The sequence below is a fragment of the Taudactylus pleione genome, unplaced genomic scaffold, assembly GCF_031769625.1.
Source record: "Taudactylus pleione unplaced genomic scaffold, aTauple2 ptg000479l, whole genome shotgun sequence".
Classification (NCBI taxonomy): domain Eukaryota; kingdom Metazoa; phylum Chordata; class Amphibia; order Anura; family Myobatrachidae; genus Taudactylus; species Taudactylus pleione.
In genome coordinates this window covers 8824210-8842534 of record NW_028284881.1, presented here as the reverse complement: position 1 = coordinate 8842534, position 18325 = coordinate 8824210, and the positions used below count along the sequence as shown (strand labels likewise).

Here is an 18325-nt window from a genome sequence, read left to right as displayed (position 1 = left end):
TCTCCCATCAGTCATACTGTCCCAACATAAGCTGTAAGATGGTGGCGCTGGCGGAAACATGGTCAAACATTGAGGTGCTTAGTGTGATCAGATTTCTGCATCCAAAGAGCACATCAGCAGCTTAAATACATCACAAACTTGTCGAGGTGTACGGTGATAACATCAGGTCACGGAAATTGGTTTGGTGCACTTGCCTTTAATAATGGCAGAACAGACGTTCAAGATGAGCAGCGATCCGGCCGACCATGCACGTCCACCACAGAAGACAATTTGTGCTGCATTGAAGGTCTGACGCAGGAGGACAGACATTCAAGTTAGTGATATTGCTGACAAACTGAACATCTCAGTGGGTACTCTGCACAACAGTCATGAGCAACTGGTGTACAGGAAAAAAAAAAAGTGTTCACGCTGGGTACAGAAGCAAATCACAAAACCAATAGGATGGGATTGTCTCTCGTGCACTTGACATGGTACCATGAAGGAGTGCAGTTCCTGCAGCTTATTGTTACAGACGATGAAACATCGGTGCATCACGTGACACCAGAGATGAAGCAAGCATCCATGACATGGAAACACACATCTTCCGCACCTTCACAAAGAAATTCAAAACAACTCCATCAGCAAAGAAGGTCATGGCGAACGTGTTTTGGGACCACAAAGGCATGCTTCTTGTTGATTTCTTCACCAAGGTAGATACTGTGAATGTTGTCCACTATTGTGACACATTGAGCTGGTTGTGGAGGGCAAATGACCTGGATTGCTGCGAACAGGCATCGTATTGCTGAATGAGAACGCCAAGCCACACTCAGCCAACCACATGCGTGAGTTTTTAAGGCGCTACCATTGGGAGGTACTGGACCATCCTCCCTACAGCTCTGACACAGTGGTTTCAATCTCTTTGGACCATTGAAGAAGCACCTAAGTGGAAGGAGATTCGTAACCTACAGTGAAGTTCAGCAAGCAGTCATGTCCCGACTTCAGGCGCTTGACACAGATATCTTCTATGCCGGGATAGATGACTTGGTGTACCATGGAACAAATGCTTAGATAAGTATGGGGGCTATGTGGAAAACAATCCGTACCAAGGCCGGAAGCGGTATGAAATGCCGGCGGCCGCATGGCTGGGAGTTCGAATCCCGGCAGCGTCAGGCAGACAAAAGCAGAGATCCCGGCAACGGCAGCCCGACAGCGCTGGAAATCCCAATCGTCCTCAGGTAAGTATCTACTAACCTAACCTCCCTAACCCGAACCCTCCTTAGGGGTGCCTAACCCTAAACTCCCCCCCTGTGCCTAACCCTAATCCCCCAGGGGGGTGCCTAACCCTAACCCCCCCATCCCCGCTGCCTAAACCAAGTCCCCCGGGGGCGTGCCTAACCCTAACCCTCCCTCCCCCTAGCCTAACCCTTACCCTCCCGGGGGGGTGCCTAACCCTAAGTCCCCCCCGGGAGCCCTAAACCTAACCCTCCCCCCCCGCGGCTGTCCGCTCGCGGCGCCCGTCATCCCTTTGTTCGGGATGCCGGGCGCTGGTCTCCCGGCGTTGGAAAAATGACAGGCGTCTAGATTTAGACACCTGTCATTTAACCCTCGCTGAGATAAAGCAGTCGGGAAGCCGGCTGTTGGGCTTATGTCAACCGGCTTCCCGATTGCATCCCCCAAGGCCATACTATTGATTACACGTATGTGTAAGAGTTATCATTACATTTTATTTAAGGCGTCACAAATGGTCTCCAACGCCGTACATATGGCAACAGTGGGACAGTGCAGGGTACACAGAACATTACAATACAGCAAACGAAACTTAAACAGTAACAATTAGCACCACAATTCTCAGTACAAGATACAGCTGGGAAGGTGAAGGCTGTCATAGAAGTGCTAGAGAAGAAGAGGGATGTGAGAACAGGAGGGAGGAGGACCCTGTTCCTCGGAGCTTACATGGGGACCTGAGGGCAGGAAGTAGACGAGGTAGAGACGGCTAAGGTAGGTGGGGTGAGCGGCCTGGTGACAGGGTTATGTGGTGGAAGGATACGCTTTGATGAACAGGGTGGATTTTCAGTATTTAATAAATGTACGCAAGGAGTGGTTGTGTCACCTTATTTATTGAACCACCCGCGTATAACTTATGTAAGTAAAAGGTGCTTGTCCTATGCTTAGTACAGAGAGATCACAGCTGCAAAAAAAATATTTACTGCACTTAACTTGTTCAAAATCTGGGGAAATTCAATTAGTGGCGAGGTTCCATCTGAACGTCTCACACTACTAAAACATGAGTTATGGGTGTCAGATAACCTCCATTATTCTCGCTCGCTACTCAGAGGAAAAAAGAAAAAAAAAAAAAAAAAAAGAAGGAGCAAGGTTTTCCCTACTACATTTTCCCGCAATGTGTGCAGCCAAACTTCACACCAAGTTCCTACGAAACCTTGCACCTCCTAGAAGCTCCCACATAGAGTCTACTATAGGGCATTCACTGTAAGCAATACACCCCATAACTGGATGAATAATGCTTTCGTCTTAAGCAAAATAATTCCCATAGCGGTCACTTCGCCCTGTACACATTATAATTCATTAAGATATCTAAGAAGCTGAAACCACTACAAGCAGCATTCACAGCACGTTCAGAAGTGGCTGAAACGGTTATCAAAGGGATCAATAATCTCTGCAATGGCATCATTTTTCATCCAGATTTGAAGTGGTCTGCTTGTAATAAGAAAAGGCACTGCACACAAATTGCTGAGTTTTGTATAAGCCCTTAGGCAGATCCCACCTTAAACAAACAATAAATAAAACCGCGAGCACGTAATGGACAGTTGAGAAACCAATGATGCGCAGGTTTCATTTGCTACATAATGACTAGTATACTGGACAGGGTCAAATCTCTGTCTCCCGCAGTGTGGTAGTTGTTGACAGGGAGGGGGGCACAAGTGTCTTCGTTCCCACTACGTACATCTATCTTGGGACATCCATGCTTAATATATTGATGACACTCACCTTCCCTCGTTCTACTTCCTTTGTCGTCATGACAATGACTCTGGAGTTCTCTTGGAAAACCATTCGCCAGAAGTCATTCACTGTATTTTGCAGGCAGCCCTGAGTAGCAATATAACGTTTCTTGGGTTTCAGATTGTTGCATTTTGTTTCAAATTCAGGCTGAAAAAAAAAGATGTGTTGGAAAAAAAAAACAAAAGAAAAAGAAACAAAAATTACAAATGAACGACTGCGACTTTTCCATCCATGTTTCACGATTACAAAGATAAATCTGTATTTAAACAAAGGGGCTGATCTCACCATTATGGTATTGGCATTGATGTAATCAGAGACCTGCTCGTTAGGGTCCCCATCATGAAGAACAACCCTTGTGTGATCAACTGTATTGAAAGAAAATTAGGTGTAAGGTTATCAATATTCTGAAGGTTTATTTCTAGGACTACATGTGTGAAGCAATTGAAGGAAGTAGCCTAAGATAACCCATATTGCAGGTTTGCTCAAGGATAAATGACCTCTAACAGCTCCTGTAGGTCCTTATTACATGGTAGTATCGTTCTAATGTCACTTGGACAAACAAAATATATGTTGCAACTTCAGACTTCCCCATTTAATGACACAAATTATATAAATTTATCACCAGCTACAAACGAGAAAACTTGATTACAAGGGCCTGAAATAGCTTTCCCCCTTTCCCTGGCATTTTTAGTGTTCATTGCCTAAGGGGTGCATGCATGTTGTAAAGTCACAACGTGCTAGATCACCGGGTCTCTCACTGAAGCACTACTCACTGATCTCGGTGTGCGGCAGGTGTTCTTGTGATGAAGGATAATACAAATACGAATGGTTTTACAGAGTATTATTAGATATTTTACAATGTAGATTTTTCCTCATGACAGTTCTTTACAGCCAAGTCAAGATTTTAGTTTTCTTAAGGATTTAGTAAGCCTGAAAGTCACTGAAGCCCACAGAGAAACACGTTCTGACACACTATACTCACAAGGTAAAATATTCTTATAACGATTCTTGTTCTTGTTTTCAGGTCTCTGTCCCTCTTTGCGACTGTACAGTAGTTTGCATTCCTGCTGTTGCAAAGTCTGAAAAGGACAAAAAAAAAAAATAATAATAATAATAATAATTAATAGAGCTCATTTTACAATAAACATTTATCCTTTGTCATTTAAGGCAGATGCTTTCCACTTTCTCTCCACCTGCTGCAGCTCCAGGCTGAGCAATTACCTGTCAGTCAGAGTCACAATGAGGTCTGTTGTCAACGCGTTCTTACAATATACATCCCTCTTGTGGATGGTACAGTCTTATACATGGAGATGCAGAGGTGAAAATAGCCGTAGCAGCTCATTAGCATCAGCATTTTGTTTCATGGACACTCATTACCGAAACATATATTTTTTCAACTTTCATTCATACATCTTATTTATATGTAGGTGTAACACACTAAGGAAGTAATATAACATATTCAAGAGTGCAAGATTTCATTCAAATAAAACACTGCTGACAATCTGCAAGGCTAAGGTTGGGAAACACAGAAATAACTTTTAAAACGTTTCCAAACAAACTTTCTAGCGTTACCAAGCAACATAAGTAGTGATGTAAATGCACAATTTCTGACAGTATGAGGTCTCCACAAAGTAACAGACAAGTACCTGTTTGCATACAGGATATTTTTAGTGTCTTCCATCCATTAAGTGCTGAAAGATTGCACACAGCATGGAATAACCTTCAGATTGTATTTGTCAAGGAACCACACAATCAGAATAGGGAAACAGTGCATGGTGTGCTCTTGGCAATATATGAGATGCCATTTTTAATAAACTGATTAATCCTGCAGCAGAACAGAATTTAGGGTCCTCCAGCTCCTGTACATTACATTGGAGGATAATGTTCTAGCAGAATAGATGGCAGAAAATAGAATGGTTCCCTGCAGAGTCACAATCAATAACCATTTTACTCTTCAATCAAGGTATGTAGTACAATGAATAATTGCAAAATAACCTTATTACATGTTATTCTGCCAGTTCCTTTAAATAAAAAAAAGGTATCAAACCCACACAAGCAAACTGAATCCAGATAAAACAAAACTGCTATATGCAAAAAAATATGACCTGCAACCTCGAAGATCATCTGACAGGGATCAAACTTCAATCTGGATTTTGATGCAGTCCTGTTGGCTAATAACTGTAATCTGTCAGTAAGCAAACTAGCTGGGCCTCAAGTGATTTGATCACTCAGCCAAGGCGGAATAGGTAACCTGTATGTGGCCATATTCTAAATGGATAAGTTTGTTTGGTGTACAGACAGCTTTAGAACCAAATCAATATCAACAGAAATATAGGATATTAACCAAAGTGCATCCCAACTTAAAATAACAGAAGCTATTTTTATGGTAGCACGTTCCTAAGCCATTCTCCATAATAAGGTGGTTTATATTTATACCTGTTAAATTGTTTTCTTGTAATCCATAGGGGAAACAGGCTTCAACACTGGGTATAGGTGGCTGAGCTGGAGTCTGGGCACCAAATAGTTAAGTTTCTCTTCCCAGCACCCCAGGCTCCTTCTCCCCTATACCCCACCCCCAGTCCAGAGGTCCAGTTAAGTTAACAACCCAAGTCAAGGCACAAGATGAAGGAGAAGGAAGACCGGCATACACTCAGTACAAAACACAACATGCAATGGAGGTGATAAGTGGAACCGGTAACTGTGCAAAAGCCCCGCACGCCAGGTGCATCACTTGTCCTGGCCACATAAATCCGGAGGGTCCGCACGATATCCAAGGAGGCTGCTCCAGGGAAGAATCTGTTACCCAGGAGGAAGGGACAACAATATCCTGGTTGATCTGAAAAAGGGAACAGGGACACCACCTTAGGAAGATAGCCCAATCGCATCTGAAGGACAGCCCGTATTGGAGAGCCTGAAGAACTAGTCACCAAAGGAACAAATGGAAGTTGCACATGGTGGATACCCTGTAAAAAAAAGTCTGTATATCACGTAACAGCGCAATTTGCCTCTGGAAGAGAACAGGAAGGGCTGAAACCTGTAACTTTAAACGAGGAAAGTTGCAGGCCCAAATCCAGTCCAGACTGCAAGAAAGTCAGTACTAGCGAAGATGGAAAACTCTGGGGTTGAAATCTCGAGCCGAACTCCACCAAAAAATATGTTCCCCAACCGCTGTGATAAATCCTGACAGAAGGCGGCTTCCGTGCACTAAGCATGGTACAAATAATCAACCATGAGAACCCTTTAGCTCTCAGGATGGATGTCTCAAGAACCACACGTCAAAGCAAGACGATACAGATCCGGATAGAAGCATTGGCCCTGAGATAGAAGAACCAGCTGTAGAGGAAGACGAAGAGGAGCTTTGATGAAGAGGTCTAGAAGATCCGCATACGAAGCCCTGTGTGACCAATCTAGAGCCACTCTTATCACTGTGCTTCCCTCCAACTTTAATTTGCGGAGAACCCGCAATTGAGATTGGAGGGAAAATGTACATGAGGGAAGGTCCACTGAACCTCCAAGGCATCCAATAGGAGAGCTCCTGGTGCGCGAGCAGTATCTTGGCAGTTTGTGGTTGTGCCGTGAACGCCATGTCGATGCAGGCAGGCCCCAACGGAGAACTAGGAGCTGAAAGACGTCCGGGTGGGGAGCCCAAGTGAACATCCTGGCAGCTTAAAAAGTCTGCCTCCTAATTTTGGACACCAGGGATGTAGACAGCTGACACAAGTTGGTTGATGAAGCTCTGCCCACTGAAGAATAGTACTTGCCTCAGTCATGGTGCCGCCCTGAAGTTTTATGTAGGCAACAGCTGTCGCATTGTCAGGCTGCAGTTTGACAGGTCGATACTGGAGGAAAGGCTGTGCAAGGCAAAGAGCTTTGTACACTGCTTGGAGTTCCAGAATATTGATGGGTCACCGGCTCTCCTGAGCCATCCACAAACCTTAAAAAGTCTGAAGACCACTCACCAAACGCTCCCATGTCATAACACCCTTATGTATTGCCAAGTATAATTTGAGCCATTCACCCTCTTTATAACTCTAGTTTCACTATGACAATTCAAAATTAATTGAAATGTTCTGAATAATTTTTGGGTTGTTGTGCAATTGTATGTTACTGCTGATAACCTGAACATAAAATTTAAAGCTAGCTGCACAATATTGTGCCGTTTTGCCAATAATCGGGTGATCGGCCTCATTTATTGCATAGTGTGTATGAACGATCATTTCAGTATTTTACCAATTAAACGGTTAGAAGACATCCTCAAACACATTCCTTCATTTATCCGATCTGTCGGTCAAAAACAAAAAGGTTGGCCGCAATTTCCTGATATTGCGCAGTGTGCGCATTCTCAATAATCTGCCCATATTTCCTTTGCTTTTTCCTGCTTATCTCATCATTCTTGTGGGCATAAATACACAAATTCACTTTGAAAATCTCCAAGTATTTCATTTAAATTTTATAGTGTGTAGCACAGATATCGGGACCATGATTTTTACGAAAAATCGTCCCAATTACCAGTATGATCAAAAAATTGCATAGTGTGAACCTAGCTTAATATCCTAATAAATTGTTTGCCGAGACCTACTTTGTTTTAACATCTGATGTCTGTAAAGCGACTGAGTCCTATGGAAGAAAAGCGCTATATAAATAAAATTATTATTATTATTATTATTATCATCTCACATCATTGTTGATAATCTATTACAGTATTTGTTATCTTTACCAATCTAATAACAGTTTTATTCCCTTTTACATGCAATTATCAACTCACAATGCCTCACATTCCAAATTTACCAGCAATGGAATGTAAATGAACAGTAATTAGTAATAAATCGGTCTGTTGACCAGGCTATCTGGTTGCATTGTATATTCCGTGAAAAGCATTGGCATAGCCACTGAGGTCTAGTCATTTTACTTTCACAGGTTCTCATTATGCGGCACTATACCCTGTCTCAGACACTGCAGCGATAGATATTATAGCACAGACAGTGCAGTTCTTTTTTAGATAGAATACTGCAATGCCACAAAGGGACTAAAGAGTAAGAGAGGAGAATCAAAATGTGCCAACCACAACAATCTTAAGTGATTTTGCAAACTACTTACAACTACAAAACATAAATCTTTGTATGGGTAACGAACAGGAAAATGCTAGTTTCCCCTTCATTTCCATGACTTATTTGCATTGCACATGAACTAGCTGAATAGAGGTTAGCTGTTGCCAAACTACTGTCAATAGTCAGCATTTACAAGTTTGAGAAATTCTGTCTAGTAAGTTACAGAACATTTCAGGCCCAAAAACAGCAAACAATAAAAAAAGTGGAAAGATTCTCAAATTAGATTTCACCCGTTTAGCTTTGCCATTTAGAGGAAGAAAACCATACAAAAGAGGGCCAAATATTATATTTGTAAGTAGATGTGCTATCCTGACGCAATATTACTATAATTGTAAGCAGTAAATGAGGCAGACAAGCATTTTTGGTAGTAGACCCCATACAGAACATACGTGGGCAACACTTATTATGTAGTTGTTGGGAAAGTTCTTTGTTCCAACTAGTTAATCAAACGGTCATAATAGCCTGGACGTAATCAGGGAGCTTCAGAAGGTGCATAAGCATTTATGCACAGGAGCCATTGGAACGGGTCTTAATGGCTACCATGTGTTAACTGCAGAAAGCAGATTTTGCTTGATGCCTATGGAGGTGCAAAGACAATCTGCCTAATGTAACAGACGGATAAATGAACAATGCGGGCTGCATACAGTACATACCTCAAACTCTTCCCAAAATCCCTGCTTAAATTTATCAGCTGTTTCAGCAGGTTTACTCAACTCCTTTACTCGACTCTCAATTTCTGCAGCATTTATACGGGTTGTATTCAGAGGCTTAAAAATAAAAACAAAAGATGAGTTACATAAATGCTACAGGTTATAGCTGCTTCTCAACAGGACGTGTATTATTCTGTACCTGTTTGAGCTGTAGCACGGTCCCTAGGGTCTCTACCATTGGGTTCTTCTTATAGTGTTCAACCAGATCGGTCAGGGAGTCAAACTTCTCTCCACCTCCAACATCATATTTCAATTCCTTGGAAAGAAAAAAGAAGAACATAAAAGATTATTATTGGATGATGACATTTTGGCAGATGATGTTTTCACATTTGTTTCACTCCGTTAATTTAGCTGCATAACGGACTTTCATGTATATTTTTAGGAGAGCTCTAAATTCAGTGACAAGGTCTTTATAATGTGTTCGGCATAAAAAGATTTGAAATTATAAAACAGAATTGTAAAAGTGACAATAGACCACTTGCGTTGCATGTTTGACTTACGCCATTGACAGCTTGTTTCTGGGTTTTTATTTATTACTCAAAACATCAGCAAACAATGCCAAGATCAAGTAACTTTTTCCCATTTGAAAGTTTTGCTACAGTTTAAAAGTGGAATACAGCTCCTGATTGCAAGGTCTGAAGCAAGAAAATGACAAAATACAAACAAAAAAAAGCCAGTAGATATAAGTTTCTCGCTACAAGCGGCCAAGTCTGCTGTTAAATTGCTCTGTTTGTTGATTAGTAAAACATGTAAAGTAGAAATATAGATTATATATGAGGGAGACTGTCCAAGTCACATTTTATTGTTCTCAGGACAGTCCAGTGTATATTCCAAATATACTTGAAAGTGTTATTTACTTAAATACAACCACACGACCAGAGGATAATTGCAAAATAAAAAAAACTTATCACATTATAAAAGGTGTAACAACAAGCTGTAAACTCCACTCACTAAAAGAGGCAAACAAATAAATGAGTAAGGACAATATTAATCCAGTGTCAACACATATGATATGGGAGTGGGGGAAAAACTTTTTAGGGTACGTCAGCAGTATGGAGGCCATCTTGAAATTGGCCATCTTGGATCCAACAATTTTTTTAATTGGGAATGTAGACATGTGACATATCAAACAGAATTCCTAAAAAATAAACAATGATGATCTTCGTTTTAACGTATCTTTATTCATTTTCAAGTTTTAGCTGAGTTTTCTTTTTCAAGTAGTGACATTAAAGACAATGGCACTAACACAAACAGAACATGTTGAGATTGTCTTGATATTTGGAGAACGAAGCACACGTGCTATTACAAATTATTTCAACCAACACCACCCAAAAATAGGAAACCCATTACTCACTGCGAGTAATGTGTGTCTTGACAAATGTTTTTTTTCTGCCGCATCATTATACATAATATATATATATATTTATTTTAACTTAATTCCACCAGGTGGTACTATTTACTCAAATGATTTCAATTTACAACGAAAATAGTTGTGACAACTCAAAAAGGTGGAAAACCCTCTTTCCCTCTTGAACAGACATTTATCATTTAGCTGTTACTACCAAGTCCATAGAGAGGATTTTTATAAAGAAAGCATTCTTCCAGGTAAGCATCAAGATGAGATCCCAATGAGCTACAGGGAGGTGGTGTATGAAGGCTTTAGCTGCATTACTCCCTTTAATAAAAGTCTATACTTTAGGTTAAAAGAAAACATAAGGTCTGAGACATGAAACTTCAATGAGCAGAGTTTTAAACCCTCAAACAGACTGCCCAGCAGAAACAGCAGCAACTGGTCAGCACAAAAAGGATGGAAAGGAAAGCCTTTGCATCTCACGCGTGATGCAGAGCTTCCAAACCCTGTGGCAATTCTTAGCTGAAACAGGATGTTAAGCCTTGAACATGGTCAGAACCACATTTTCCAAAAAAGTGTTAGATCTAAGGATTATGGTTTCAAAAACCATGCTGCTCAGATGGAAACTACAAGGAACAGACATAAGGGTAAACGCAACCTGATTTTGCCTTTTAAATGACTGCTACTTTAAAACATTGATGAGTCTCGCACGGAACTCGTCGATGCCTGAAGTCCACAGGCTATTACATTTACCCCATAGCATCAACCAGAAACTCATGTAGGTCCCCAATACAAGAAGTATTCCACACTATGGTTCAACAGATATACCTTTGTGAAAAACATCCATTGCCCCCACTGCTCTACCAGCTATTGGAAAACCTCCGGATGAAGGAACCATTCCCGGGGTGAAGTCTCCATCTTCTAAGGTAGTTTGCTTCCCCGTTTTACCATCCCAGGGAAGAAAACCATTGCGGTAATTGGAACACTAATGCTTTTTCCACTCACTGCATGATCCTGCTGGTCTGTCATATGGCCTATAAAAGAATGCATTACCCAAACGCATCTTAATGGTCCTACCACACAAGATGACTAGATTGTTGAAAACTGCTCTGAGCTCCAGGATGTTTATCAGGAACTTTGATTCTTCCAGAGCCCAAAGAGCCTGTAACAGGAAATGAAGAGAGATTGCCCCCAGTCTTGGCAAACCATATTTCCAATGGCATTCAAGCAAAAGTTGCTTGTCAACAATTTGTTTATGTACTTTGTAAGGCGCTGCGAAACACTTGTGGCGCCATAAGACGACGACGACAACAACAACAACAGGTGAAAACACATTCATCTTTGAGCTTAACGGGATTACCCGAGCTCTTGCAGAGTGATATTTTTCCACTGGTAAAACACATTCTCTGGTTTGATAATCATGGACACCACAAATCCATCTTGAACCTGGCCAACCACAGTCTGAATAGTAACACATGGGCTTAAAGGATATTCTGGTCTTACCCTATGGGAGCATCCACCCCAGGCAGCGGATCATTCTTTCATATACTTTCAGGTGAGGGAATAAAAGATATGCAGCTTACATGTGACCTGGAACCTTCTTTCAGGTCACTGAAAAGAGGTGAAAAACACAGTATCCTCTTCCTTTTAGATTAAGAATTATTGACACTTCTAAAGCATAGGCATTCTAGGCAAAAGCCTAGGGCATATGGACCTTCCGTGACTCTGCGGCATAGTGATTTCGCTGACTGGACGTGGCAAGTCCATGATACCCATCTCCGATCGGGCAGCAGGCAGAATAAGCCTCTGCACATGCGCAGAAGATCACTATGGCTACAAGTAAAATGGACATAGAAGGGCATGCTGCACATGCCCAGTCGCGACCACTCCTCCCATGGGTCTTTGCAGAGATGAGTCGCGAGTCACAACTCACGGCTCCACCTCCACCATCCGTAGCCGCCCACCAAGTACAGCAGCAGGAATGGTCCAAGAAGTTGGAGTTTGGCCACGACAGCCTCCCTGGCCTGGCTGAAAAGAAGAGACAGATGAGAGTGAGTGTGTCCAACTAAGTAAATTAGCTGAGCTGGGAGAGGGCACTGGACAGAGGGATGCTGCTGGATCTGACTAAGAGGTGCTGCTTGCCTGGGTGCTGACTGGGCTGGGAATGGAGTGCTGGATGAGGCAAGAGGTGCAGTGCTGGGAGAGGGGGTGCTGGATGAGGCCAGGGGTGCTGTAGTGGATGAAAGGTGCTGTGCTGAGAAAGGGGTGCTGGATGAGGCCAAGAAAGGGGTGTTGTGTTGGGAGAGAGGTGCTGGATGAGGCAAAGGTGCTGTGCTGGATGAGTGGTGTTTTGCTGGGAAAGGGTGTTGGATGAGTCTAGGGGTGCCGTGCTGTATAAGGCCAGTGGTGCTGCGCTGGGAAAGCGGTTCTGGATGAGGGGAGCTGGATAAGGGGTGGTGTGCTGTAAATATGTTAAAATGGTATGCAAAAGAAGAAAGAAAAAGTAGGACCACCTCAGAGGGAAGTGAAAATTGAGCATCATATTTGAAAAAGGTAGAACACGCGTATAAACACTAAAGCTGGGTACACACAAAACAACATGCGTACCCAGCGATGTGATGACGACTGCACATATCGGGTGGCCGGTACACATTAGACAATCCGGCGCACGATCACACAATATGTCGGAATCAGCCGCATTCCACTGCATGGGGTCGTAAGTCGCATTGGCAGATTGAGCTGCATGTAGGGCTGACCTGACGATGCGGGAGCATGCATGGCCCAACTTAGTGGGTACACATTAGCCGATTTGACGATATGTCAGCCTGATCCGTCGGATCAGGCAAAATATCGCCTAGTGTGCACCCACCTTAATGGTATAATTATCTGCTAGGGGGCACCAGAAAAATCCTGCCTAGGGCACCAAATTAGGTAGGGTCGGCTCTGCTTCTCTCCTTTCTGAAAATTTAGTGCATGCCAGATGGTTGCCACTAAATCTATTACTCCCTTCTGCCTATAGTTCGGAGGAATTTTTAGCACATAAAGACAAGTTGCTTACATACTGCAAGACTATCCAGCCAACCTCTCATTAGGGATACTGATTCTGTACATGATTATATGCAAGCCAACTTCACTTATAAACCAGTATATTTTGATGATTCCTGTCATATCAAGTACAATAATAATAAAAATATGTTGATGCGTGTATATTACTAATAAAAAAAATCTCATTTAGGAGATTAATACAATTTTGGGAGAATCTGAGATAATATACTCTTTAGGGTCTTGTAGAATCTTAACTAATGGGTGGTTTGTCAAACCAACCGATCATCAGTGGCTTTAACCAATATTTTTAAAAACGGCAACAGGAATCAACTCTTACATCAGACATGTTTAGAATGGATTCCTGTTGCCATTGCAAAACAATCAGTCAAAGCTGCTGATGAATGGCGGCTTAGACCAGGGGTGGGGAACCTTTTTTCTGCTGAGGGCCATGTTGATATAACATTTGCGGGCCTGGTTTGGGCCACAATCCCCGGTGATTACAGCAATGCCCGGATGCTCCAGGTAGCACTGCTGCATATATTCTGGCTGCAGTGCTATTCTAGGTACCCTGCTAGCCAAATGAGGCTAGCAGAATAAAAGCTCTGAGGGCCAGACCAAATGATACCGAGGGCCGGTTCCCCATCCCTGGCTTAGACAAACAGCCAATTTGTAAATATACCCCTAATGCTGGGTATATACTGACAGATACATTAGCCGATCAATTGATCGGCCAATATATTTGCTGCCCGTCGGCCAGTGAGTAGCCGCGATATGTCGGTGAACGTCGGCATTTGCTGTGCTGCACAGCCGATGGACAGATATCTGTCCATCGGCAAGTGCGTACGGGCGGTCTGCAAACCGCCCGTATACACAGAGCGACAGCCGAGAGGTGGGGGGGCGGTACACGCCCCCGACCCGCCCACTGGGTCCCGCCGGGACCTGAGGGCACAAGCAGATGATGGCCGTTCAGTGTGTATGAACGACCATCATCTGCAGATCTCTCGTTCTGCAGATATATCTGTATATCTGTCAGGTGTGTACCCACCTTAAGAATGCTACAGCTGTCTAAAATGGTGATCAGGCACTAATGAAAATATATGACCAAGATATGAAAAAAAAATATATAATAAAATCTTTTTGCTGAAACAATCCAGTCAATACCTGGTCATTTAAAAGAGGTTTGTGAAATGAAATTTTAAAAAAAGGTACCTAAATAACAAAATTAATCTTTAAATGTGTAGATGAAATAAATATCACACCTGGCTCACGTTATTTTATTAAAACTACAATCTCTTTAATTCACATCATTACACTTTTTTTTTGTTTAATATCATTGAAAATATAATTACATTTAAAAAAAATGACATTGTAAGATGCTTGAATAAAATTTTATTTGGCATTAAGTGCACTACAGGAGGACAGCTATTTTTTTTTTTTTTACAGTGTTCAATACTTTTTACCAGAGCCAAGCAAAATGTTTAATTTTATTCTGAACACATTTGGGAACTTATAGTGCAATAAATATATATATTACATTGTAATACAGTTGGGAAACACTTGTTTGCTGAAGATTAATTCACAAAAATAGGAAAACTACCTTAATTAATCAAATTTTCTATAGCAGAAGGATAGTAGATGTAGACTTTTAGGGGAATATTTACTAAAGTGCGGGTTTTTAGAAGTGGAGATGTTGTCACCAGCAACCAATCAGATTCTAGTTAATATCTTCTAGAAGGTGCTAGATAAACAAGTAGAATCTGATTGGTTGCTATGGGTAATACCGCCACTTCTAAAAACCCGCACTTTAGTAAATATACCCCTTATATTTGATACAGATGTAGCCATCTAGGTGGGATGTATAAATATAAGCATTAAAAAAAAAAAAATAGGGACACATGCTGAAATTACAGTGACGCCGCCACTACCAACACATATAGCTCCAATATAAACTGGCAGGTCAACTATTATTTGATTAGCTAATTATTGCACATCTCAACAATAAAAATGTACTAATAGCCTGGAATTTTCATTTTGATTAATAACGAATAAATAAAGTAAGATGAATACCAGTGTTGGGACGACAGTTTCTCTTTTTAGAAAAAAAAAAATGTAGATTCAGGGTCAATAGGCAATCATGGTGGAATATAGAAGTGCTAAACACAGTAAGGCAAACAAATATGAACAAACTATTCAAGAAGCTGTGAAAACAGACAAAAAAAAAAGCTTAAATAGAAAATCTTTCAAGAACTATTTTTTACTGGTATTTGTAGAACAAGGTCCACTGATCTGTCCCAGATGAAGACACACTGGAACAGTAATCTAAAATGTTTCAATGTTTAGTAGGAATTCAGTGTCCAGGGGTGCACTGTGTTCAGCTTGGCTTCCAACCAAATTTTCGATTTAGAAAAATGCTATACATCTAAGAGATCAGCTGTGAAAAGTACTGTAAAATCTCTGTAAAGAGATTTCTTTAGGTTTCCTTACAACAAAATATTGTAGAAGAGCTTGAAATAAATTAAATGTTTCTCGAGACGGATTACCTGGCACCGTATCATGACATGCGTCACTTTGGACTTGCTATCATTGCTCTCTACTTTGTCATCACCAGTGCGAACAGACAAGACAAAATCTCCAGGATGACTTTGGCTCTCGCGCACCAGAAAGCTTCCATGTTTGCCTTTTTCGGTTAGCAATTTCTCAGCTTCTTTACCCGAGAGATGACCATGGAACCACCTAAAAGCCAATATAATACATACTTCTGGTTAAAGATTATTCAGCTTGACTGTATTTACAAATGAATCAAGCACTTACTTATTTCTCTAAGTAAGAAACTATATTGGTCGCTTTTCGCCAAAGTACGCAACTTACGAAAAATATTTTCACTAAAGTATCATTAGTGGGGCTGTCCAAACGGTTCTGAAAGAAATCCCCACACTTTTACCTAAAAATAGGGATTTTGAAAATGTTTCCCCATTTCCAAAATTGAGAAAAGTTTTGTCCAGTTTTCAATGAAAAATCTGCGATAAATTATCACAGGAGCGATAATATCGCCGAAAAATCGGCGATATTATCGCGGGTGCAATATCATCGCCGGCAATTGACTCCGGCCCTTAGTGTGGAAAAGATGAATACCTAAATTGCTTTACATGCTTCAAGCACGTTTCCATTTTCTATTTTCACTCAGTTACACCTTCTGATTCCAAAATTCAGCTTGTCTTGGAAAACCCGAGGAATTAGATGTGAAGTTTTATCAAGACCAAGCACCTAGTGGGTCTCCATCGATCAGACATAAAGAACCATCACTGTGCCATTATTCGGAGTAGGATAATGAAATGGACAAGGACCATAGATACTAAACAGTGGTCACTATAGAAGGCATCTCTTTGCAACAACACTCTGAAATAGCTCTGTGGGTGCCTAATACCTGCAAGACCCTTCCTGTAAATCTGACAATCACTCCTACACTTTCCTGCTGGTAGCTTCTCAGATGCCTACTATTATTGTCCTCAGTTTTTGGCCCTCTCACCTCCTTCACTGCTAATCTAAGCTTTCTACCCTTTCACTTTGCACTGTGGGCTAAAGCTGGGGCCCTCTGCATCAGCCAGCTGGTAACCATATCTGGGCTCTTTCAATTTTTAGATGTTCATGACAAGTGGGCTATACCTCATATTGAGTTTGGGGGGGGGGGGTATCTGCAACTCAGACATTTCCTTTTGATGACTGATAAGCTGAACCTTGCTAGGAGGGTTCTTACTCTCTTTGAGAAACTTTACATATCCCCCTCAGCCACCATCACATACTACTTCTTAATTTTATAATTTTTTTAATGGATAACCTCTCTAATAGCCTCCCACAGCATGTTAAGGCATGGGGGAAGAGACCTAGATTAGTCTCTGACGGATGCGGATTGGCTAAAAAGGTTTCTTAAAGCTTATTCCAGTTCCATCTGTGTTACAGTTAAGGAAACATAATACAAAAATATAATGAGATGGTATAGACACCCCCCCTGCTACATATTATGTTAGCCATCACTCCTGCTCCATGCTGGAGAAGGTCTAGCTCTTTAGGATCACTACTCCATATATGGTGGGATTGCCCTCTGATTTCACCTTTATGGTTAAATGTTATCAGACTCTCTGAACAAAATTGGTTCCACAGACTAGATTATTTTATGTCCATGGAAGACATCCTGCTTTCCTCAGCTGATAAACTTAGATTTTAGTGGGACCCGGTTCTCTTTGCTAAAATATAAAGCTTCAGATGCTTATAAAAAACATATCTGTCCTTCATCCCAGCAGGACCAAAAGCCTTTATCAGCCCAAGTCCACATGTCCCAAGTGTAGGGATGAGTTTAGCTTCAACACTATACGAGGTACATATCTTGTCTTAATAATAGTCTTAAATCCCACCACCACCTTTTCTTCTACTACACACTCTTCTCTCTGGTACTTTGTAACATTTCTATTTGACATCCACTTGTTATCTCTTCAATAAAAACAGAATAGATAAAAAAAGAAACAAGCACTGGCCAAAAAGTGATGACCCCCCTCATCTTACATAAATTGAGTTGTACACTAGTAAAACACTATACATAAAAGGCGTGTGATTACATAAGCCAGGTAAAACAATGCTATACAAGTCTGTGTGTTGTGTCTATAATTGGGCACATAATAAAGACCACTCACCTCTCAGATGTAGGGTCAGCACAGTTCAATGGGTATTTCAGCTCAATAACATCACCATTTTTTTCTTTAAGTTGACCATGATGTTCCATGTAATACTGAACCAGTTCAGCCAGTGTAGCAAACTTCTCCCCTCCATACAAATCATAGTAATCTCCGGTGTTCTGGATCTTTATGTGTGTTACTGCTCCATTCCTCCTGAAAGATGAAGAAAAAACCCAAAACATTAATTTCTAGGTATCCTCCACTACCTACCCCTATAAGAGTCCCCAGATAGTTAAAAGCAGGACCATTGACGAAAATGGGTGTAGTCTCATGATGAAAAGGCAAGGCCTCACGGCATTCCCGTTTTCATCACTTTCAGAGATGCTGGCCTGTCCCCAGAATCTAACCCACACTGTATAGATGCCATCAGTTCCCGAAAAAAAACAA

At 41.5% G+C, this 18325-nt stretch overlaps 1 protein-coding gene across 2 annotated transcripts in view; it reads right to left on the bottom strand.

Annotated features, from left to right (window-relative positions):
* PTPN11 (protein tyrosine phosphatase non-receptor type 11) overlaps window positions 1-18325 on the bottom strand; it is a 68722-nt gene that overhangs the window by 32315 nt on the left and 18082 nt on the right. For both annotated transcript variants that reach the window (XM_088449235.1, XM_088449234.1), the window contains exons 3-9: window positions 17897-18091; window positions 15752-15944; window positions 8955-9071; window positions 8759-8872; window positions 3980-4076; window positions 3283-3362; window positions 2986-3144 (exon numbers count right to left, since the gene is read on the bottom strand). In XM_088449235.1, the coding sequence (XP_088305361.1) occupies window positions 2986-3144; window positions 3283-3362; window positions 3980-4076; window positions 8759-8872; window positions 8955-9071; window positions 15752-15944; window positions 17897-18091 (955 nt within the window). The remainder of the gene's footprint in view (window positions 1-2985; window positions 3145-3282; window positions 3363-3979; window positions 4077-8758; window positions 8873-8954; window positions 9072-15751; window positions 15945-17896; window positions 18092-18325) is intronic.